Source organism: Bactrocera oleae, chromosome 6 (genome assembly GCF_042242935.1).
Source record: "Bactrocera oleae isolate idBacOlea1 chromosome 6, idBacOlea1, whole genome shotgun sequence".
Classification (NCBI taxonomy): Eukaryota; Metazoa; Arthropoda; class Insecta; order Diptera; family Tephritidae; genus Bactrocera; species Bactrocera oleae.
Genome location: NC_091540.1, coordinates 8,520,213 through 8,547,063, shown reverse-complemented (window position 1 = coordinate 8,547,063; position 26,851 = coordinate 8,520,213). Strand labels below are relative to the sequence as shown.

The 26,851-nt window shown below is 32.1% G+C and overlaps 1 protein-coding gene across 5 annotated transcripts in view; it reads left to right on the top strand.

Moving 5' to 3' along the window:
* Window positions 1-26,851, top strand: part of bru3 (bruno 3) — a 358,657-nt gene that overhangs the window by 157,288 nt on the left and 174,518 nt on the right. For 2 of the 5 annotated variants that reach the window (XM_070111191.1, XM_070111190.1), the window contains exon 4: window positions 17,139-17,273. The exons of 2 other annotated variants lie outside the window; for them this stretch is intronic. In XM_070111191.1, the coding sequence (XP_069967292.1) occupies window positions 17,139-17,273 (135 nt within the window). Of the gene's footprint in view, window positions 1-1,471; window positions 1,851-1,948; window positions 2,236-17,138; window positions 17,274-26,851 lie in introns of those variants that run through there. One more of the 5 variants, XM_036360972.2, reaches the window with a different exon arrangement.

The following is a 26,851-nucleotide window of genomic DNA, read 5'->3' as shown; positions in this document are numbered from 1 at the left end:
TTTTATCGCTTTATCCCACTTAGCTTCTAACTCCACCCACATATATGTATTTATATGAGTGTTGTTCTGGTTTGATTGTATTAATTAAGAAAACGGTTTGTTTAAAAAATAAAAAAATTATTAGACTAAAGTACAAGTATATACAAATTTAAAAATATATATAAATTTTACTGTAGAAAAATATAAAAATATAAAACCAATAAAAAACAAAAAATATAATATTTATTTTGAAACTCGAAAAGAAGAAAACGGTTTTTATTTAACTGAGTTCAATTAGTTTTTTATTTAATTATATTGTTATTGAATGTTGTTGTTAATTGATGTTGTGCGTAAGTCAATAAAAACAAACACAGCTGAGAAGGATATAACTACTGAAATGAAAAAAGGAAAAGAAATTTTACAAATTTCAAAAACTACATTTTTTTAATTAATTAAAACCAAATAAAAAAAAATTTGAAACCTTTCGCAAATTTCATATATGCAAACATTTTATAAATTTTTCAAAACATTTTTAAAAAACAGCTCACACATTTTCCAAATTTTGTAACATTATTCATCTAAAAAAATCAAATTTTCAAAATAATTTCAAAATTTTTTTAAAAAAATTAAAAAATATCAAAATTTGCAATATAAAGAATTTTAAACATAACTTTACATGCTACAATCAACTTTTAAATTAAAGAAATTGTAACATGCTCACTAACGCCGAATTTTTCAAAACTCTCTTCAAAAATGTGCCTCCTCTCTTTTTACATTGCATTACTTCGTTTAATAAATGTTGTGTGTGTTATCACAATATCTAAATTAAATTTAGAATTATTTTCAGTACTTGTTGAAAATTTGTTACTCGTTACACGTTTTGCCTTAATGTGTTTTCTTTCACATTACTCGTTAGACGTTCGTTAACATGTTGCCGTTTTGTCGTTACAAATGTTTATTGCGTAAACCATTTCAATTACAACAACATCAACAACAATAATATTTACAAAATTGTTTTTTTCTTCTTCTTTTCTCTTCTTTTCATTCTTGTATATGAACAACAACAAAACTCAACCGGTTGATAATTTAAACTATTAGCTTTTGCATTAAACAACTGCTACAACGCTACCAACACACAGGATGTCCAATGCAACAACAATGAAAGCAACGCTGTCGCTCCAGTTCAGCGCGCCTGCGCAACAAAGTCACAGTAAATACCACAGCAAACGAACGTAGAGCACTAGTAAACACAAAGTGATATATTACATATGCAAATGTGTGAAACTAATTGACATTTTTGTGGGAAAAATTTAAAAATATTTAATAAAAATTTTCAATAAAAAAATTGTTATAACAAAAGTGTAATCTATACGTCCAGCGTTTTTAAAAATGAAATTAAACAAAAATAATTTAAATAATTAAACAATTATTGCAAGTTGCACTAAAAATTCATTTTAAATAGCAAAACTAGCGATAATCATTAGAATTTGTTGCTTATTGCTATGGAAATTAATAACTAATACAAAAAAAATTCAAATAAATTTACCAAAATATATTTGTGCATACACAAGACTCTTAGCGCCAATTGCAACTGCTTAGCTTTTCCTATACACTTGTGGTGATCAAACGTTTCAATTATTATACTCACTTATATATACATAATTTAGCTGTAAAAATTTAACGCGAAATTTGTAGTTTTAAACGCGTGCCTACTGTAGCTCACAACTTGGTGATAACTCAAAAGTCACTTGATATTATTAGATAATAAAACTAATGAATTAAGAAATTAAATCTTACAAAACGTTAAAAGCACACAAAAATTTCAAACTCTCACGTCTGCTGCTGTTATCAAAACATAACTTAAATACGCGGTTAGTAGTTAATAATTTTAAAGTAAAAAATAAATGAACATTTAATTAATTTTAAATTAATAAATAAAATAACTAATTAAAGCTTAAATTTCTTAAAGGTAAACAAAATAGCAAATTACTAAGCTGAATTACAGGGATGAAGATTTAATTAAAATAAAATAAAACCATATAAAATTAAAAAAAAAAATTAAAATAAACATTTACAAGTTTAACTAATTATATAAAACAGTTAAACTTGAAATAAATTAAAAAAAGAAAAACACTCAAATCGAAATAACATTTCATGTTTATCATAAATATAAGTTCTATTATCAAGCAACATTTTTAAAATCCAAAAACTGGACTATAAAGAGCGCGGTTACCAAGGTTTCTATACAAATAAAAAGTAAGCAGAATATGTAGTATATATGTACCTATATTGATTTTATATTATGTACGACATCATAAATACATACAATACCATATATTGATTTTATATTATGCATAAAAATATGGAATATTATAATGCTGTACTTGCAATAAATCGACATTTACTTATTAATTAATTTAAAAAAATATTATTTCTTACATTCAACTACTAATAAATGACTCTAACTACGCTCAAGCGAGACCAGCAATTCCTTGCGTTACTAAGCCTCTAATTACACATTTTTCTGTATACGAAAGCTCCGAAATTTAAAATAAATTAATTTCTTTAATTCTACTAAAATTTATTATACAATTTTATCATTAACCTTAATTAAGCCTAAATGTATACTTCTAAAAATAAAAATTTTAAAAATCGATTGTGCCTAAATGTATACTTGTAGAAAATTAAATGTTTCATAAAAAACATCTATTGCGCCTAAATTTATGCTTCTAGCATTGATAGCATTACAGAAAAATTACATACAATTTTTATTTTAGATTATTTATTAGTTCTTATGATAACACAAATAAAACAAATCATATGATAGTTTACTTCATTTGAGGCATTTAATTTTTGTTATTTTTTAAATGAAACCCTTCAAGTTAATTTAGTAATAATTCATATTCTAATATCGATCTTAATGGCGCCAAAATTTATACTTCCAGCGATAGCTTCTTTGAAAAATCGGGAACGCATGAATGTATACTTATAAAAATATAAAGGATTGAAAGGAAATTCGATTGCGCCTAAATATATACTGTCAGCTATGGAAACATTTAAATTAGAAAATTTATCCAAATTTTTAATTGAATGCTATTTTCTATTAAATTAATTTTAATTGCGGAAATCGGCTAATTTGTTTCCGGCTTCAATTTTTTTTTTTACCAATTATAGAGTACTTATATATAATTCTTTTGTAATCCGAATTTTTTTATTTTTTTATTTTAGAATTCAGAATCATATATTTAATAGATAGCAGCCCCTTAAGTAGCTATAAAGAGCCCTTCAAAATTTATTTCAACAATTTTAAGCTCTTAATAATTTCTATAAATTATGCATTTCACCTAAAAACATTGTAATAATAGCTATTTCTTTTTCAATTTCAGGTAAGTTTCTATGAATTCGATCTATAAAATCGCATAACCGTAAGTAACTGTTTCATACTAAGAAAAAATATAATCTAAAACGCTCTACCAGATAACAATTTATTCCAAGAATTTTATAAATACAATAGTATTGTGTAAACTACTGGGAGTAAAGTCTCACCTATTGTAAGACGTTACTCACTGCTTGCGCAGAATTTTACTAAAATTAACACAGAAATTATTTACACCATATTCTATTGACAAAAAAAGAGAAATTCGGTAGACCAACGAACAAAGCTTGCATTACTTTTTAAAACAAAAAATCAAACATTAAAGAAAGTACCTGCAACAGTTGAATTGGCATCGAAATTTCTACTTTCTGCTTGACACTTGAAAATCTCGCTCCGTAATAAAATAGGTATACATATGAAGCAGCACACATATTCTAGTAAAACTTTAAAATTATCATGCATTATATGCATAATTAGGAGTTACTTACAATATTTGTTTTTTCAAATTTATAAAGCACACAACATTACTTTAAAGTTTACTACTTCCATACACACAAAGAAAAACTTGTAAACCACTCACACACAGTCACAAACGCAACTACCAACAGCGGCCGACGGTAACTCACCTGCCAGCCACTAAAATTACGTTGATCCCTGACGCGTCACAACTTAAATTTATTTGACACGCCAAGAGCTGCTCATGCTGGCAGAAGATTTACGCCCATTTCAGCACAAAACCGTAAAACGCACACACACCAAAACATGCAAGCAGCTCTTGCAGTTTAAATTCTCATTTGCGCTGAGCTCTTCTTTACAATTGGCATTTTTTACATTTTTATGCGCGTCAATGTCACTTTTATGGACCCAGCAGAGATGAGGAAATCTTTAAAAAGCATAAAAATATATTTGAAAGCAAGTAAAAATCCAAAAACAAATAATAATAAAAGTGCATTACCTGCTTAGCATCGGACCAGCACAACTTAACCGCTGCGACAGACAGTGAAAAGAAAGCAAACAATTATGAGCATAAACCAGCTATAGCCGTAGTAAAAGTTGACTGTCACCACGGGCTTTGGTAATCCATGGGGTCATAAAAATTTCAACACACCACGTTGTGGTGCATACGTGTTGGAGACAGTGTTGCAGGATAGTCGGCAAAAAATTGCCACTGGTTAGTTGTGAAGTTTTGAAGACAGTTTTCGAGGCAATCTATAGTAAAAATTTTGAAATAAGTTGAGTACAGAAAATTATGAATGAAACTTATTTAAAACTTACTGATATGCACTTATTAAAAAAAAGCCATTTTCACTTTTCAGTTTTGCACTGCTAGATTATTTCTATCGTTGCAAGATTTGGTGTTTCAATTCAGAGCCGCTTTATAAACTTTAATCTATAAGTACAAGTGCGTTTTCGGATATGCAGGATTTTTAGCTTTTGCAACATTTTGCTTAATTGTACAGAATTTTCGACACGCTAATTACGAACTCTTACTACAAACCTTCCAAGCAAAGTAATGGATGAAAAGTCATCAAATTAATTGTAATCCCACTGTACTCCTTGTTACTTGTTGCAACGTGCGCACACGTTCCCTTATACTGCTAATGACAGCCAGGCAGTCTAACTAATTTGCGCGCAATACTAATAAACTAATTTTACACTCGTCTAAAGTCCATACACACCAAAAGAAAATGCCTTTTGTGTCTCACATCTGCCTACAAAAAGTACAACAAACTCTATTTAACTCAAACCTACAAAAGTTAAAAGACGAACGCGTGAATCAAAAGCGGCGAGCATGTCAAGATAACCAAAGGAGTAATGATGTAAGTAAATGAGTGAGTGCAGCATGCTTAGATGGCAAACGCGCCTTGATGTATACTAAACAGCGGTCAGGTTGAAAGCAATTCGACAATATGCTCTGTGGAATTGTATTAAGGCGGCACTGCAGTGACAAGCACAGAAGACAAAATTAACTTTCTTGAATCTTCGCTGCGTTGCATATGCTGCGCTGTAGCATTATATACATTTCGAAAGTAATTGCTGTGCTGAATTTCGCTTCCATTAGCCAGCGAGTACTATGAAATATTACAAATCATATATTTTATTTGTCGCTTTGACGTAAAGGCATTTATACGTAGAAATTTCAGCTGTCATTCAGCGTTGCCTTAAAGTAACTGACAAGCAACAGTCATGGGTTTACACTGTACTCCTAAAAGTATGCTGTTCTGCGCATATTTATTTAATCTCATTCAAGGTTTGAGTAACCTTAAGTTTGTCGCACTGGTGGCTGCTAACTTTTTGACAATTGTCTTTCAAAACAATTGCTTTCAAAGGTCCTTTGGGGGCACTGAAACATACACAAACATATAGACACGTAGAGAGAGAGAGAGAGAACGGCTGAGCGCCAAATGATAAAGGGCAGCTCATTTAGCTGTATAAATGTTGAAAGGAGTTATGTACTGACTGCGCTTTCGCCCTTAGCAGTGTGACAGACTAGCGTTGCTGGGGAGTTGTGTGGGCGCTGTAGAAAGACGTCTGTGGCATGCAGAGTGCCAGGCATTCAGCCTAGTTCTCTCTAGACATGGCATGCGGCTTGGCATTCAGCTAATAAACGCCTAAATGGCTGAAAAGGGTTTAAGTAAATGTCTGAACAATGCCTTACTCCTTACTTTCGTGCCGGCTTTTAAGTAAGTGTTGCTACGTTGCTCGGGGACAAATGCGAATGAGCTGCTTACTTCGTTAAGGAATTTGCAAGAATCACAAGGAACTACGACAATGCAAGCGAAATAGTTAATATAGGTATAGCCAAATGACAATGTTAGCAAAATATTTGTGCAGAATTTTTGTAAGAATGAGTATTTTTTAAGTAAGTTTTATTGTAAAAATATTTCTGTAAAATTTGTAAGCTCGGGAAATTTAAACTAAATTGCATCCGGTACTTTTAACTTTAAGTATATTTCAATTGGAACTTTTTACTACTGCTAATACAACTGCAACTATAAGTTTTACATATTCACTTTTGCGGTTTCCACAAAATTGCCTTGCATTTAATTACTTAAATTACAAATTAATTTCAACGCTTACCCAACTACTGCTATGCTGCATCTTATATAACCGTTAGCTTGCAATGAATTGGAAAAATCTAAAAAATGCCCACTTAATCTTAATCAACAGCCCTGATTGTCTGCCTGCCTGCCTGCCTGCCTTCGTTGCATACTATCCGGCTTCCACTCATACGCTTGCACGCACGTAAGCATGTGCGCAATTGCATTTGCCTGTGCTTGACTTTAACCGCAAGCTTTTAACCACATTTCAATTAATCAACCGCAAATTTCTGAAACATGCGTGTATGTTATTAAAATTTCATTTATGTCGCAAGCAGGCGCCACTACTACAAGTAATATTATATATTAGATATTAAATGAGAATGCACACACACACAGACACAAGCACAAACACATACACAAAGCTATGCCGCAAAAATTTCATTTATGTGCAGTTACAATTACATATGTTTGTGTCTTATGTGTGCGGCTTCGTCTTTAGCTTCTTCTTGGCTTTTCAAACGCAGTTGTGGTAAATGCTTGGTCTTGCTGTTGACAGCACAGAAATTACAGTAAACGTAGCAATACCAAGATTTCTTGCAACTAATTATATTATATGGAAAATTGTATGCATATACAAAACGTATACGTATATAAGCATGTGTAAAAATGTTTGTGGTAGTAAAATCTGCAGCTTGAAAATTGAACACAGTCGGATTTAAATGAGAATATATTAAGATATATTCAAATCTGATTGCCGCCATAGAAATCAGAGATCCTACTGCTCTCAGTAGTTAGTAAAAGGCTATATTTTTCAATAAATTTGTATATAATGCATTAGATACGCTACAAATAAGCCATAGGTATATATAAAGTAGCGCCATCTTGCGGCTATACCATACTTTTCTTTCACTAAATGAAGTCAAAACTTTGGCCTAACTACCGCTTCCAGTATAGATATTTTCTAGCCTCACCACCAAGCAATATCTTGATATCATAAATAGTAATTTTACTTTGACACTCGAGACATGCTAAGAGAGCTGTTAGACCTAATTGAAACGCCTACTGCCTAATTGAAATGAAGTGATACGTTAATAGGCAAAGCCACAATTGAACACAGGTCGCAGTATATTACTCAATTTTAATATATTCCAATCATAACCTCATATAATATAAACATAAATGCATTTTCTTTAATACCAGCTAATGTGTCAATATAGGCTTAAATTCTTTATTAATTGCTTTCAATTCACCACAGCACCATCTTTCGGTATAAAAAAGTTTTAGGCGGCGGCGACTATGACACAAAATTTTAGAAATTTGAGAGTTATGATTGACTTGATTTGAAATCAGAAAAAGCGATGTCTTCATAAGCACTACATTACGCAGTAATCTCGTACTCAGCGCAACACTGGATTTTGTTTAATTTATTCATAACTTTATTAAGGTTTAGATTTTGCAAAAGTATACCTATAGGCGCAGCTAATTTTGATTGTGATTTATGTGAAATAAAATTTCTTCTTTGCTCGTTTTTTCTTAAACCAATGTAGCTACATTTGTCTAAATAACTAACTATCTACATATTTTTTACTATTCGAATAAATTATATATCCTAATGAAATATGGTGCAAATGGGAGTAAAGTTACTGCGAGGTTAATAGCAGCTTAGTATAGGTATAAACCGACTGAGAAGTACAGAACATAAATTTCATTATTTACGAAAAGTTTTAGCGCCACCTATACTTGTATGTCTTCTTAATGTTATATATACCTTCTGGCTCAAAACTTGTCAACAAAACGTGAAATTTTTGATAGTGGTCAGAGTGGTTTGAAACTCAGCTTACTTAGCAAAAATAAATTCTATCTTCAGAAAATAGCAATGAAATTTTTACACTAAAACAACACATCAGCTTTTTCTAAGCGTGAAAACTGGCTATTATTTTTTTAAAACGTAAATTTTTCGCCGTTTAGTGGGCAATTCCATTAGGCATCTTACTTTAATTGTGTTTCAGAGTTATTAAAAAATACTCACGATCTCTTGCTTGTCACATGAAATGATAGACACATGTCGGCTTTGACAAGCAGTTACTAGTTATGAACACTTGCGCCTTAAACTAGGCAATGCTAGCAAACATTCAGGTTAATTACATACATGCTAGAAGTTTATGAGTGTCATTAACGACTGATTTTCAACAACGTGTTTCAAAATATAACCAACTTTTGCTAAAGGCTAAAAAGCAATAAAATTTAGTAGTGTGAGCGCGTACAATAAAGCAAAACAAAGCAAACAGCAACTGCAGCTAAATAGAGAAGCAAATGACTAATAAAAATAGCAATTAAAAGCAATGGCAATTAGCAGTAAAAACAAGCAATTAGAAATTATGCAGCACACACATACACAAATACACACATACATTGACATGCGTGTATTTTTTAATAATTATGTGCGTAATGGTATATATAAAATATTTTCGAAAATATTGCTTAAATACTGCTCAACATTAACTATCTATATGTGTGTTGTACTAAAATTTACTACCAAAATTAATCGTTTATTCGTGCGTTATTGAGTGTAGTGCGCTTGTTTCACCCACGCACACATCTAAACGCACAAAATATAACACTGCGTTATGTTTTATAAACGCATTTATGCTTACTGTTGATTGCCATAAATTTTCGATTTGTGCCTTTTCCTCCAGCCAAATATGACGCACGCACTAATTATCTATTTGCTGGTCGTACGATTCTTTGCTGGTTTATGTTACGGACATTTATTTTGTTTTTACTGTCGAAATCTGTTTTTCCAATTAGTTGTGTGTCAGTGGGTGTGCGAGTTTTGCTATTAAACATGCAAATTCAGCTGCATATATTTATATGTGTGTTTGTTGAAAATCAATTACACTAATGTCAATGCTTGTCATTATAATTATAAATGAAAATATTTCACTTTTTGACCATGCAATTATAGAAGCAAATTAAAATTAATGACAATACTGGAAAGCAGAAAATTACTATTTGTATATCACTTTCATAAAAGTTGTTTATGATCAGAAATATTGCAATTCTGAAAGACAGCAAGTGACTTGAATAAAACAATAGCACGAAATAAATAATTTTTGAATTTATTAGAAAATTTTCAAGAATATATTTATTAATAGATAAAATTGTATGTAAAGCCAGCATATGAATGGAATTGAACTGTAAAGTTGATCTGAGTTGATTTCAGCGCCACCTATCGTTTGCATCTATAAGATCTGTCAGCAGAAATATCTTCTTTCCAATCACTAACGAGATATAAATACCGAGTAGAAGGGTAGTCTATATAAAAATGCAGATACTTTAAATATATCGATTGCAGCGTCAGCTAAGGCATGTAATCACATACATACACAAGATAAAAAGAAAATGAAGATCAAACTTTATACCAAACTAGAAAAATGTTGTACCAATATAGGAAAAAATATATAACTTGCATTTATAAAGAATAAATATAAATTATAAAGCTTACAATACTTTTTTTATGGTTTTGTAACTAGCTTTGACCTTTTTTATACAGTTTTATATATTTTAAGGCATACTTTTCGGCTCCAATGTCTAGCAACGCGTTAAACTACTTTCGTTAGTGCTATTTATTTATGCGCTGTAAATAAATGGTATTGAGAAGAAATTACTTAACAACTTGTCATCGAATACTAGATCGGAAGTAAAATTAATGCATAAATATATCTATAATTTTTTATAGTAAATTCATATAATTGTCAATAAACGCCGATTTGAGCACCCTTTATACAATAGTTACACTTTTATGCCTCTCTTTCTCATTTAAAACACATTTGAGATTATTTTTACTTCACCTTCTAATCACATGTACCGCCATTAAATGCCAATTTACATGTCAATGTGTACAGACGTCTGCACACAAAAATAATAAAGTGGCCAGAGGGCTGCTCAAAATTACATATGTATATGAGGAAAGCGAAAACCATTAGCTTTTTACCTGCCAGCAAAGGCAAAGACAGCAAATGACCACCAGCAAAGAGATAGGTAGGGTGAGAGTGCCAGCATTTAAAATACAATTACACAACTGACATTTTAGTGAGGTTGTCTAAAGATTCTTTTGCCGCTTAACCGCACTTTCCCTGAAACGTACCGTTGTGCATTGAAAAAATCAAGCTAAAAATAAAAGTCAAAATTGCGCCAGACAATTAGCAACTGTCTGCAGTTAACTCATTTTTCACCAAAAAAACAAAAAAAGGAGTCTCAGTTATGTAAAAAAAACTGCTGACTGAAGCCTGAAACAGAAAAGTCATAAGCAACGTAAAAATTTGCTGCCACAAACAGCGGCATAGACACAAATTATAAAACGGAGTTCGTAAGGTTTAACAGAAGGGCTGGTGTTTGTGTAGCATACAACTAGGCGCTTGAGCGCACCTGGTCATTTCATGTGGTTAGCAATTTGTGAATGCTTTTGCACATTTGCAACAATTTTGTTTTTGCAGTTTTTACTGTCAGTGGAGACGAAAAGCAAAAAATTTCCTCTCAGGCATTAGTACAGCATACAAGTATATAGAAAAAAAGCATAAAATAAATAGTTGTAGCTAACTAAACAGCCTGCTAGAATGCCTGCTGCTGTTGTTACAAGCTGCTGACCGCCTTTGTTGCACAGCATAATTGCGCTGACGGCTTTAGTAAAAGAAATACAGAAATTGAAAAGGAGCTACTAAATAATTTAGCCTTTGCTAACAGATCCATAAGCAACATGATGTGTCATAAGTGACCAGGCAGCATACAGTTAACAGTCAGCTGCCAACTGCCTGCCGCTCACTGTCATCAAAAAATATCTAAAGCTATTTTTTTGCTGATTCTAAAAGCTTTCGCCAGCATTTTTTCAACACATTTATATAACACATATGTGCATTTGTTTTTGTTGTAAGACTTTTAGCCAGGTCAACATTGAGCAATCAGACCGTGACGGCTGCACATTCCACGTTGCAACCACACGGTGACTACTGTATGTATGTATTTGCCAACTGGCGCGCCTCATGTGGCACTAAAAGAGCCACTTAGCTTTTCTATATGCGCCTAATGGCCTTTATTATTTTACTGTTCTTCTCGTTTTGCTACGCTTGAAAGGTAGAAACACTTGAAACTAGTATGAGAAATATGTTTTAAAAGCAGAAAAACTATATTAGACGACGTTGTCTGAATAGGATGACAGGCATAGTGACGGATTTGTTTGAGAAAATTATGTGATTATATCATACTATGCCTTAAAAGTTCTTTAAATTTCAAAATTCTTAGCAAACAATAAGGAAAAATTTAAAAAATATATAAAAAATCTGTAAAAAGTGTTTAATAGGTATTAGCACTTATTTTGCTCACCACTGTGCTGCTGTTTTTATAAAGAAAATTTGTGTTCTTTTTCTTTTTGTAACTTCCAAGATCGAACAAGTGTAAGGCACACTGTGAAATTTAGCTCGAAATTTCTCAATTCAACCAACCGCCTGTGGCTATGCTACAAAATTCACATACAAATCTTTTAAAGCGAACTAAAATGATCTTAACGACTTCGTAGGTCTTCTTTTATGTGCAAATGTGTCAAGATTTGTAATTAGCAGCAAGCAGGTGCAACACATAAGCATTAAAACTCACAACACAAATATACACACTTTTCCTTGTGAGCACACACATGCACTTTAAGCAACAGCCAATAATTGTATAAAAACAGCTGCCTCGGCACTTTCCTTACACGAAATTTCATGTTATTTTATTTTTACTTTTATTGCATTTAATTTTGTGTGGCCAAGTAGATGGCCTGCAATACACACACACACACACGCAGTTGCTTTGTGCGCAATTACTCCTTGGTGCGCCATCTGTTGCCAATGAAGCTATTGTCAGTGAGTTTAACGCCACATATGTATAAATATTCAAGAGACCCAATGGTCTACTCCGTGCTCGAGTTGAATGGTTGCGTAGTCACACTCATTTATACATACCATGTGTTGTTGTAGTTGCGTATATGTGCGTGCATTGTAGTTTCCTTTTTGTAGTTGGCCGTATCAAATGAAAAGTACTCAGGCTATTATTAGCTTAACTATGGCAATATGTCCTTCAACAGCATACTCGTCCATACACATACACACATACATACGTATATGTATAAACGCGCGCACACATTTGCTTCATGGACATTTCTATAACGCGCACACATTTATGCAGACAATCAGCCAGTTTAATGTTAAAACTTTGGTCATATTAAGTATCAGCAAGGAAACATGCACTTCCAAAAGAAGTTCATACACTTAACTCAAAAGTTGGCTGGCAAGTTAGCGCTAAAAGTTCAATCATGGGTAAGCAGTTTGCAACAATTGCTGGCAGCGCTACTGTTGCTCCTTTGTCTTTGTTTCTATTCTTTGCTACTTTTTTCTTTTGCTATTTTTGCATGCTGCGCCTGCGGCTGTATTACGGTAATTTTGTACTAAATGCTGACAGCTAAGCTTGTGCATACACAGTTGCATGATATGGCAAGTATTCTTTTGTTGCTCATTACAACCCACAATTGCTTACATTGTAATAGCTGACGCTATCTAAGCACTTATTTTACAACAAATTCGCAGCTGCGGCGCAAATATTTTGGCTCCATATATGTATGAGTATAGACAGCGTGTATAAAAGCAGTATATAAATTTTCATTCACTTTTGTGAAATTTTGTAGCAGCCTTCATCACGTTTTTGTTCCATCATTGGGTTTTCATGCATTCCTTTTTATGTAATCTCGTCTTCATTATTAAAATTATTTTCGTTTATAGTAAGTAGCAGTAGCGAATATTAACTGCAATCTAAACAAAATTAGTTTTTACCATAGTTCTATTATTGAGTTGTAAGGCCCTAAAATTTTTTGGGTAGCACAAAACACTGCTAAAAAAATAAGAGTGATGCACGTTTCGAAAGTTTTAGCTAGCTATTGGCTACTTACAGCTCCTGCATCTTCCTCTATATCCAAAATTTCTAAATATTTGAACAAAAACTTACCTTAAACTCGAGTTAAGTTACATATATACATATTTTGATAGTTGTAATACTAAGTTGTAAATTCTTAAACTCATCGTATTTATTTGACACTTTGAGGCTTAGCAGAAAACACTGCTCCCAATATTGAACTGTTCCAAGTAAATTAGCTATTTTTAACTTACTTTACACTACTACAAACTTTGTTTTTATTTAAGTATAGACAACTCTTTTTGAAATAAATTTTAGTTGCACGGTTGAAAAGTTTCAACTAACTCTTGACTACTTTAACAGCTTCCAGAGCACCTTAAACTTTTGCAGTGTACGTCTGTTACTTACTCTAAAATAAAAAATCTTGAAATCTAATTAGTGTAGCCAACCGAAAGTACGCTTAGCATAAAATAATAAACTCACTTTCACGCATTAACACGAAATATCAAACTCGAGTTTATGGAGCCGGCTTGTTAAACTTTGAGGTTTTAACGCGCAAAAACACACAAACTGAAACACGAGTTCAAATTGTTTGTTACTATATTAAAAAAAATTGATGATAAGTATAAGAAACATTTTTTTTAAATCTTAGAAAATTATAATCAGATACTGTCAGCGCTGCTTCTCTATTTTTCTACAAAGCATATGAAAAACTCTTTCAACCGAAAATTGTTTATACTTCAGGCTTTTAATTTTTAACAACATTGATTTTGATGATACTCCTTGCGAGTAGAATGTTTGAGTACAACTCCCAACAACAAATATACACATATTTTGGTATAACAGTAACCACTTGGAAGCAAAATTTTCTTAACCGCAAGCAATATTATTGAAGCTTATCAAATTTGAGCGCATTCATGAATCATAACAAATTCAATTTTGTTTTGTAAATAAAACAAACGAGGTAAAAGAATGGAATAACTGAAAATGTGCTAAAAAAAAAACAAGCTTGCGATTAACTACTTATATGTTACTAAGGAATGGATAGATGATTTTTGCAAAGCGGTTTGGACTTACAATTTAAAAAAATATATATATCGCTAATGGAATATTAATATTAAAAAAATATTGATGCGGTAGTCAATAAAAAAAATTCTTTAAAACAAAGAAATCGATTTGCGCCTAGAAGCATACCATTTTTTTCGTTATATTTCGATAGCTCATACATACTGTTAGACTACCTTTACAAAATTTCTATACTTTCTATATATTTTTATTCGCTTTAAGCCGTCAAGTACGCTACCGATTTTTCTGTACGGTACCTAACGCTTGCTGAATTCAACATATTAGTTAAAATATTTTCTAAACATATATATTTTTAATACATTTTCCACCAATGTAAACTAAAAATCCTTACTAACTACCAAACTTTATAAAAATTTGCCAACAAATACTAAAGCTTTGTCTCCTACAATTTACTTCTACACATAAATTACAATACAACTATTATTTTCGCCATCTATTTTAATAAAATCTCAACAGCATATGAGCGCCGATAAATCACGCTGCTAAGGTATCAGGTACAAGTACTTATATCATTTAATTAATGAAGAATTGTGCGATTTATAAGTAGTGGCTATGATTGATACTTTATATAAATGTATTCGTATTGTAATTTTTCGTATCGCTGTGCGTATGTATGTGTGATCGCATTTTTATTGAGTATTTATAAATCTTATACGTAAGTACATTATTATTTTTAGGAAACAAAAATTTATAGTAAATAATTTAATAATGAAATCACGCAAAATTTTAGACAAAAACTTTGACTAAATACTTATGAAACCAAGCTGATTCAAAAACATCGACGGAGAGTAATAAAAGATGGCTGAACATATACACAAGATAACATTTGTTATTAAAATAGTAAAATTAGTAAACAAATTAAAATATATACTGCTTTAAATTGTTTGATATAAAATATACTTAAACCTACTTATGTTTACAAGAATTTATAGCAAACTTATGTCCAATTCACATAAATTAGTGTGCTAATTCGAAAGTTGCTACTTCATTTCAAAACTTTTGCGCCTCTATATTCACGCCGCTTAGTGGTATGCATCAAAAAATGTTCAATAGTTTTCTCATCTACTTTTAGGCGCAAAAATTTTTCTTAAAAATTGCTAAAGCAAGTAATTTTTGAAAATAAAATTTTTTTTCGTAAACTAAAAAATCTTTTAAGTTTTAAAGTTTTAAGTACTCCTAGGTCTTTTGAATCAACTTAGTCAAAATTTTTTTTTATTAACAAACCCCCAAAAGCTCTCTATTATACCAATAGCTACATTAGCTCTTAAAACAAAGTTTTATGTAGTAAAATTTTAAGCACAAAAACAAACATTTAGATAAACATTTATTCAAAATTTTTACTAAAGTTACAATTTTTGTCTCTTCTTCTTTTTCTTCCTTTTTTTGCTCTACCAACTCAACCTCAACTACATAAAAATTAAAAAAAAAAAACAAATAAAATAATAATATTGCTGAAAATCGTACAACAACAATTGGCACAATTTCCTTACGAAAATCTAAATTTTCCCCACCAACAACAAAATAAAATATAACAAAATTTATTTGTGAAAATATCACTTGCGTGCTGAACACATGCAAACTTCCACAATTTCCTCTCGCTCTACTAACAAATCAAAATTATTTTGCATTCTGCTGCTTTCTGCTGAAATTTCGTATACTTTATTTTTTTTCAAATTTTGTTTTAATTTCAATCATAATTCGAATATATAAAAATTCGCTCGTGCGTATCCCAACATCTAACTGTGTTTTTTTTTTTGTTTTTTGTTTATGTTAAATTTTTCGTTTAACTACTATTAACATTCAACCATGAAACTCGCTACTTAAAATTTAAATTGAAAAAAAATTTAAAAAAATAAAAATATTCAAACTGAAAATATTTTTGGTTACGTTTTCGCAATAAAATGAAAATATACTCAAATGCGAAACAAATTAAACAACCAATGAAAAACCCATAAACTTTTAATGCAAATACTATTTTTTAAATAAATGTTGTAACGTTTTCTTATTACAAATAAACAAAAAACAAACAACTTTTAAATATTCCAAATATTAAATATATGTTGTAATGTTTTGTACTTTGGCGCTCGTTTCAATGTGCATTCGTTGCGTTCGTTCGTTATATCGTTGCATTTGTTACATTTTATATACATGCATATAATTTGCTCTTAACTCGTTTGTCTACTTATTGGGAAAACATCCTGCATTATGCGTTGAATTTATTGAAATCACTTTATTTTACAATATTTCAAAATATTTTACCTATCATCCCGTTTTTTGACATATTTTCTGTTTCTTCTTTCAATCCAATAATTTATATTCTCCACTACTTTGATATACTTATTCCAACCCTTTTGCTCATATCACTAAATCGCCTTGATCTCATTATTCTTTTACTACCGTTATGATATCCACAATCTATTTATTCCATATTAATTTGCTAAATATTGAAATATTTTGTAACTCCTTATACTCATTATTTGTATATCTTTCTTTTTTCTTGTTTCTTTAATTTCTCCAACCCGCCCAACAAATCCTTTCCGCAAAAACAAAATTAAAAATTAAATAAATAAAAATGTATGCGTTCACTTTATACTCCCTAACCCACTTACTCCACCCACACCCGACCCGACCCTCCGCCGTCCATCGTATATTTGTGCCTTTTTGTATGGACTGCTACTTATCTGCGTAACGTCGGCTATCGTAAATATATTTAGAGCATTTAGATCGCAAACTGTTCGTTGGTATGCTAAGCAAGCAACAAACCGAAGAGGATGTTAGACAAATATTCAGCCCTTTTGGCAGCATAGAAGAGTGCACCATATTGCGTGGTCCGGAAGGCGCCAGCAAAGGTGAGTACAAAGATTTCGTAATTTTCTTGTATTGTACTTCCTTGATCTATGTGTGTGTATTTGTAATTTGTTAGTTTCTATCAATTATAGTTAAATAAAGTAAGTATTTATAATTTATAAAACCATACGTGTATTTAATTAAAATTTAGGAGCCGAACATTTTAATGAACAATCCAGAAATATCTCAATACAAAAACTATTTGCAAATTAATTAATATGCTATTTTAAAGCTTAGACCTTAAATTTAAAAAAATATGAAGAATTACACGGGACTTAATCAGTCAACTTTTTGATACAAATACTATTATCGATAGCAGTGAAATCGAATGAGCTTTCGCTATAGTAATAATGAACCTATTTACAATGAGCTTTCACTCCATTATCGCTACAAATAGACATTCAAATTAGTTGTGGTCTGAGGTCTGATAGTAAATCAGCTTTCACTTTGTTAAACTTTCACTCTATTGAGCTTTTCTATTTTTGAGCTTTCACATTTTTGAACGTTTATTTTCTGAGCTCACTACTCTTTAACTGCGTATATAATAAAAGTTTCCGTTCCTATGCATTTCACTCGAGCTTTTTCGTATGTTCTAGTGATCAGTAATTCCAAAGTTTCTACCAGAAAAAAACTTTTGTATATGACATATCAATTTGAATATTAAAGCACATTAAGAGATTTGTTCTAAGGAAGCTTTTACAAATCTCATTACTGCATATTTTAAGCTTTTACTGCTAAGAGCTTAGAATTAAAAGCTTTCATTGCTGAGAATTTGAACTGATATAATTTCGTTTTATTAGGTTTCATTTTTTTTTGAGCTGTCACTACAGTAATACTGCATTTGTTTATAACAAGCTTTCAGTTTACTATCGGCAGAGGCTAACATTTAAATTATCTGTTTAGCTTTCTTTACTATGAGCTTTCACTTTATCAAATTTTCACACTCTTGATATTTAGTTTGAGTTTTTTTGAGCTTTTTGATTTTTGAGCTCTTATGCTTTTATGCATTACCTAGAGCTTTCGTTTATGTTCTACCGACCAGCAATTCCACGTGGTACCTTTCTTCCAGAAAAAATTTTTGGAATATCATATATAATTACAAAGAGATTTTTTCCAAGAGAGCTTTCATATAGCCGAGCATTATACAAGTATAGTAACTTCTAAGGGCTTTTAATGAAAATATTTCCTTGCAGAGAGCTTTCACTAATATAACTTAATGCATATATTTAATTTCATTTTTGAGAGCTTTCACTTTTTTTTTCAAGTTCTAAACTTAATTCAAAATGCTTTTAGAAATATTATTATTAATTTTTGTTTTTAGTAGTTAAACCGAACTCATTATAGCCAATGCCGGTTGCCAATAATGCAAAGTTTTACCTATATATTTGAAAAGCTTTTTTCGATTTATCTCTCAAGCCAACCAAGCACTTTCCACATTATAAATTTTTAGCTTTAAACCTTATTTATATGCAATAAAAAGCACTTGCATTAAATAAAGATGTAAAAGCATAAAAAAGTTCGCGCTCACTGAAGTTTTAGTTAATGTTTACGATGCTACGGTTATTGCATAACACACACACACACAAATACGAATAATTTCAGTGTAGCTATAATCGCCAATAGTTATAGCAGTTGTTTTTGCTGTTGCAAGCAATACTTGCAACATGGCTCCCACCGCTAGTCGCTGATAATGATATTGCCATTGATATGCAATACCAAATAGCAGCCGACAACAACTACAACAATAACAACCAACAGCAAACAATTGAGCAACGTGCCGCAGCTGGTGCATTCAACCAAATAATAATCACAAACATAACAATAACAATTATATATATATGCAGCAATCAATGTAAACACAAACAAGCATGCACACACACACATACACAAATATATATACGTATGTCTGTATAGAGCAACTTAACATTTATAAAAATGAAGTAAACAGTTCAATTAAAGTGCCGTGTCGCATACCAATACCTCGACTATTAAATGCAACGCTGAATGCTGTTAGCTGCTCTTGGTCACATGGTTCATTGGGCTGTAGCGCTAAATGACTGAATGGCGGCGCGTCTGACACGGCGGCTAAACAACTGGCTAGCTGTCGAAATGTTTGCCCGCATGGTTGGCTTTTCGGTGCGCGCTATTTACTTTGTGGCAGCGCTGAGCATGCAACACACATACACACACACACATATGTACACACGCTCAACACACAGTTACATAGTAACGGAGTGTATGTGAAGTACATACATGCGCTGGCATAAAATTTTATTTAATGTTATGCCAAAGTTAAATATTTAAATGTGCTGCCATTTGCTGTAGTCTGCTTTTGGGCGCAACTGCAAATGCGCATGCAAAGCAGTAACATTTTATTTTATTATGTCAAACTTTTAAAATTATTCCATTTTAGTTGTATTTAGTTCGTTTTTCTCTCGTGTATTACTATGCAGCACTTTGTTGTTGTTTACTCTGTGTTTGCATATCTTTTGTTGTGCGTCATTGCTCTGTGATTATTTTATGTTGTATTCTAACTTTGGTCATTTTTGTATTTAATCTACGCCTTTTTTCGTTTGTTTTTTTTTATTTTCAACTTCCTTGCATACACTTTTCACATTTTCTATGTATGCGTGTGTGTGCTTTTTTTGTTCCTCTACAGTGTTTAGTATTCTTTGTTTGTTTATTATCATTGTTCGCTTTTTTATTATTCTTTCTCAATTTTGTTGCTTAAAACGCTGAACTTTTGCATATGATAATACACATTGTATTTTTTATTTGACTCCACCCCTCTTCTCCTCTCGCTTTCGCACCTTTGTTGTTACAGTTGCTATTGTTTTCATTGCTTTGTCCTTGCCTAATTTTTATGCATTTCCATCTATTTATGTTTACTTATTTTTTGTTTCGGTGTTTTCAAGCAAATATATTGCTCAACATTAAAATGGCATAACACTCATTGTTTTTAATATTTCCCGTAAAAAGTGAATAAATTCTATTTTTTATGTTATTAATTTCCATAGATACACCCAGATACAGTGCAATTTCGGAATTCTTTTTTTTCAAAATTTATTATCATTGGAAAAGTTTTCAGTAAAAATTATATCTGACGTGTCCTTTGTTGCTGACACTACGACTTTTTCAGATAAAAACAACCATGTTCTCTTCGATAAATTTTTATTTCACAAAAGATTAGACGCTGCTCTGATATCTTGCGCCATCCTAGTTATTGTTAATTGTAAGATCAGTATATTTCATTATACGAGCATTGCCTTATATATTTCGGGATTAGGTAAAATTGTGGTATATCCAAAACATGCATTCTGAATGCAATCAATCGCCCCTTCAGGTATTGAAAATGTTGTGCTCTTAGTTCCTAAAATAAATATTAGCTAGTTTACCTTCAAGCTTATATGCGGAAATTCATGATTCATCAGCTGTTACAATGTCATAGCAGCGTTTTGAAGTACCGCTATCGAATTCTTTTAACATTTCACTCGACCAATCGACACGATTCTTGTTTTGAGTGTTTGATTAATTGTGTGGGGTCCATATTGAATAATTTTTTTCAGTCAAATCTTTATGTAATATCAAATATATGCTGATCCCACCAATGCCTAGTATAGTATCTCATGATAGATCGCACGACGATCTTGCAATATCTGTTTGCGCACAGTATCAATAGTTACTGAAACAACAACGCATTTCGGATGACCTTCACGAAATACATCTACTACCTCGATTGCATACACCATACCATCGATAAATACTGGTCCTTAATAGTGCTGCAGCGCCAAAAATTTAATTAAGTTCATTGATGCACAGTTGCTGATTTAATACACATCAAAAGTTGTAAAAAATAATCGCACGTAAATTTTCGCGATTTAATTCCATCTTTTGGTCAAGCTGAATATTTGAAGTTACTGTAAACAACGCAAATGGCCTTCATATGTCAAAACGTTCTAAGTGTGTGTAACATCAAAACTGTGAAGCTTTACCATAAAATTGTGAGCTACCAGATTGCAATACTATGGTCGCAAAATCCTGAAATATAAAAGGCAACCTATGTATGTGAAGTAAAATTCCAATATTTTTGTATAAACGCCGGCATTTTGTCAATTTTTAATTGTTCGTCCGTTGGTCACTGTACGCACAATATTTTCAAGACGAAATTTTTTAGGTTTCATCAACGGAGTAGGCCACAACGAAGGCAAAAATATTTAATTTTTTTCTTCAAAAATTTTACCGAGTAGTTTTTAAGCTTGAAATCAATTAATACAGAAGTGAAGTTTATTTTAATTCTCATGAATTGCCTCAAGATTACCACTAAAAATAAACGAAAAATTTCAAAACTAAATAATACTCAAGTAGAATATTTATGCAATTGAAATTTTTTAATTATATACCTAAGCAAACTATTGCTTAATTCTCCTTTACTCAAAACTTCTGCAGTTCAGCAGTGCTTTCGGAATTGAGCAATTCATAAAACAGCAGTAAAAGGCACCAAATCTGGTTTTTCGGCATATTTTACCTCCAGAATCCCGAATTTGGATTTAAAAATAATACCGAAATTTTAAAATATTAATATTTTTTAAAATACTTTTAACTTCTTATAAAATTTTCTTCAAAATTTTTTTTTAATTTTTTACAGTCTAAATATTTTATTAAAATATTCCAAGAACTTTTTCTCAGTGCACTAAAGACTGCCAACACGCAAACCGCACCCGTAATGCGAATACAAGTACGTACGCATGTATGCACTCAGTGCGAGCCACATGTGTGCTAAAGCGCCCGCATGTATGCTATGATAAAAAGTAAAGCAAAAACAAATGAGCACCCTTCTTTACGATCGCGCATTTGCGCATTTTCACAATGAGGGTAGACACCGTCCGTCATTTAAACGCCTCACGCGGACTCGCAAGCAACCACTTACTCAGCCAGGCAGTTAATCATATGCGCACATATACATGTGTGTGCGTGTATGTGAGTGTGCCTCAACACGCTGTCATTCATTCTACACTTCATTCATTCATAGAAATCAAATTTGCATAATTTAACATGTCGGTTGGCTTGCCAGCTTGGCTTCACTTTGCTTTGGGTTGCTTGCATTGCGGTTTGGCTGACTGGCTGACTTTACCAATTCAAATGACAGCGACAGCATATCAAGAGCTCAATGCCATTGCCTGCCATCGAAGCTGTCACTTCATTTCGTGCGGTTTTTTGCGCCTACACCACTCTATTGTGACTAAACATGTATTGTATGTGGTTGTTTGTTGATTGTATGTTGGAACATCACTTGTTCACTTGAAATTTGCATAAATTTAAAATGCGTAGCGCTTTTTATGAAACTAAAGCGCGTATATGGCAGTCGTTAGATGTAAACATACAGCTTAATATAATAATAAGCGCTTCATGCTTACAGCTTGTACTCACTTCGTTATAACTTTCAGCATTTCTTGCTTTTCCTTTCCCACTACAATATGCTTGAAGTAACAAAATTGCAGCAGCAAATTAACATTGATGAATTTTGTCACTTACAACTTGTTGCAAACGCGTATTGTAGCTGCCAATTTAATGAAGACTGATGTGTCTTGAGCCATGTGCAGTTACAAAAAAAATAATGAAAATTCATGAAAAACAAACCACGCTGAACTCGCGCCTGTGTATATGCCACGCTACTCAATTCATTTCTTCTTATTGCGCACAATTGTCAATAGCATTGTCAGCTAACTGTTATTGACGCCGCTTTTTTTTACTCTTCGCGCTAGTCCGTACTTCCTGCCGGCAGCTGCTAGCTATAACTAGTCAATGCCAGCGCACGCTTGCCTGCTGTCTTTGTCAATCATACTTCGTTATATATTTGTGATGTATCGCAAATAATGTCATTAATAGCAGCAAAAAAAAAGTATGTTGCCATAAACTTATGGAAATTCTGCGGCAAAATAGAAATAATTTGACATTTGTTTATAATATTGTCAATAAGCGAGTGTTTGAGTGATAGAGGCTTGACAAACACTACAGTTATGTGTGCGTGATGAGTATCATCGTCAATGAAGTGAAAAAAACTATGGCATTATGTTCGAAATCTTGTCACGCGAAAACAAAAATTGATCGAGTATGCGCCGTTGACAGAAAATTGAAGGAGTGACACGCAACTGTCAAGTTAAGATGTTAATTCCATTAACTGATTAGAATTTTACTCAGCAGCAAATGTGTATAGACGGCTAAGAATTTTATTAAAAAACATATATTTTTAACTTCTATTTTTTTTTTCTGTGCCTTTTTGGCATGTGAAAATTTATAATAAAACGCAAAACATTTGGAATCAACTTCAAAATTAAAAGTATCAAAATTCTAAGCTATAAATAGTTAAGGTTCGACCAAGCAAAAATTTGCTGTGGCCAAATTTAGTTTATAAGGTGAAAAAATTAATTTCTTGAACCTTTCAGAATATTTCACTATTCTTTAATCATTTAAATAGTTTTAAGAATGAGATATAATAAAATAGAATTTGTTATATTGTACAATTTTTCAACTTAACGTAAGTATGGAGAAAGCAGGCAAGATATTTTTATACTTTAACCCTTGCATGCGTCACAGTATTTCTTGCCATCTGCAAACGTGCAAAAATATAATCTCAATATAAAATGTGGCGTATATTTAGATGCAATTCTGTCATTTCATTTATTGATTAGTCTGTAAAATATTACTGACACTAATGATGTATAATGAGAATCTTACTTTTCCTTATACATCTACGGAGTATCTTTAACACTCAGTGCCTTTATCACGCTTCGTTAGTATGCTTTCACACTACAGCCCAAATGTAGGCAAGAAATTTCGAATTTTTTGTCTAAAATAAATTCACTTCTAACGCTGGATTCTTTTCAAAGTATATTTTCCACACCTTAGTCATATCTCTAGCATACTAACATTCAAAGCCAGTGTTTCATTGTGCTGAATATCACTTAAAATAATTAAATAAAGGCGATCGATTAATGCCTGCATTTTAGACTTGTGAATGCAATTGGCCCCCGCAATACTCAAAGAAAGTGACTCCAATGACGAAACGCGCAATCAACCAAATTACACATTGGCGCCAATAGCAACCCCCGCAAAATGCAGAAATCTATATAATGGCATATTCCACAACATTTTAACCAATGCATATATGCAGTATGTATGTGCTAACATGTTGAATGTTCGACTGACAGTTTTGTCAGGAGAATAAAAATGACATGTTGCTTCAATAATGCTTGCAACACGCCGCCACAAGCCACCAACCACCAGCAACGGCAAATAGCATTAAGGGTTGCATGTCATAAACCAGCATAGCAGTGCATCCATGCGCCTGCTTATAGTCTACGCTTGTGGCTTTAACTCCGACTTGCGATATTGGCAACAGTTAACGGTACGACGCTATAACCGGTGGTCGAAATGGTATTTATTATTGTTGTTGGTGTTTTAACCAGCGACTAACTGACTGCTGCTTATTGTTGTTGCAGTCGTTTATGGCGGTAGCCTTGCAATTTGCATAAGTAGCATTGCAATGCCAACGCATTTCTATAGCAGCTGTATGCATGCTAAGCAGCAGGTTGCCACAGTCAAGCTGGCTGAATGACTGACTGACTGACAGTAATCATAAGTGAAGTGCATTTGAGTTGAACAGCAGCGGTGTTGAGTGCGGCTTTTCACTTTACTCAAGCTACACATGTTCTTGCAGCAAATTGTAATCATAAACATATGCAAATGTTTGTATGCATGTGTGCTTGAGCGCCTTGAAGGCTGCATTGGGTTTGGTTCCTTTGCATTGACAGCGAAAATTGCCGGTCTCGCCTGTCTACATGTCTATCAGTCAGCCTGCTTAGCCCGAGCGGTTGACGAGTGCTTGTGCCAATCTCAACTTACATATAGACACACCCCCACACATTTAAATGCATACATACTCATATGTTGCACTTGTTCGGCACTAAAGACGATAGCTGCCTGTCAACAGCTGCTGAGTGAAGTGCGCAAGCAAATTAGCACAAACACTTGAGGGCGTCATTAGAAGTGTCGAAAAGGATTACGTGTAGGGACATATTGAAAAAATGTTAAAAGGCTTAGTCTTTTGGCGCAGGAAATTGCAAATATTAGTACTGAGACTACTTTCAGAAATCATGTTTTTCTTTTTTGAAGTCTACCAAAGCTTAGAGACTTAAAATGGAAGTTTTCTAACACTTCTCATATAAACCCTACGACTTTCTAATATTTAACTTTTGTAATAAATACCAAAAATGGCATGATTCTGTAATTCTTAAGTAATCATCCATATATTATTCATCTTTCAAATTTTATTGCTAATTCATAATGCATAATTAGTATTACATCATTTCAATTCACCATTTTCAATTCATAATCCATAATACATAATTGTCAAGTCTTAATTCTTAAGTCAGAATTCATAATTCATGATTCATAGCTCGTAATTCTTAACTCATAATTCATAACTCATAATGCATAATTCATAATTCGTAATTCTAAATTCATAATTCATTACTTATAATTCATAATTCTTAGCTCATAATCCTTAATTTGTTATTCATAATTCCTAATTCATAACTCATAAATTATAATTCATAATTCATAATCCTAATTCTTAATTCTCATTCTTAATTCTTAATTCTTAATCCTTAATTCTTAATTCTTAATTTTTGATTCTTAATTCATAATTCTTAATTCTCATTCTTAATTCTCATTCTTAATTCTTAATCCTTAATTCTTAATTCTTAATTTTTAATTCTTAATTCATAATTCTTAATTCTTATTTCTTAATTCTTAATTCTTAATTCTTAATTCTTAATTCATAATTCATAGTTCATTACTCATAATTCTTTCTTCATAATTCTTAATTCATAATTCATAAATTATAATTCATAATTCTTAATTCTTAATTCTTATTTCCTAATTCTTAAAAATTAATTCTTAATTCATAATTCATAATTTGTAATTTATAATTCATAGTTCAATATTCCTGGTAAAATAAATTGCCTTCAATAGGTTCAAAATCCAATCCCGTCAAACTCTCACTACTCAACCACAAATTTTATCATCTTTCGTTTTCTTCTCTTCAGTCGTCACAAAGCCAGTGATTGCACCACTTCCATAATCATTAGCAGTAAGCGAAAAAATAACATGAAATTGATTGCCTCTTTCGATTTGACCCGTTGACTTCCTTTGTTATTTCCGTCAAATTGCAGTGGTGCACACCACAAGTCAATGCCTAGTGGAGAATACCATGCATTAATAACTACATGCATATTGGACCTTTACATGGGCAGGCATCTGTCTGTGTGTGTGTGGCAAGTTTGAGTAGGCTTGCATTTTAATTAAACCAACGTTGAAGGACATACGCTAGATGGGCAGCAAGGCTGCGCCACAGACTCGCTGCAAATAACCGCAAGAGCAGCAATCCGAGGCGAGAGATTGGCAATTTGAGAAATAGGGCAAATTTGCGCTAAAGCTGGGTACATGTAGGGTGGCACTTGCATGGCTGACACAGACAATTTTCTGTCTTAAATTAAGGCGCAACTAGACAGCAATGTAG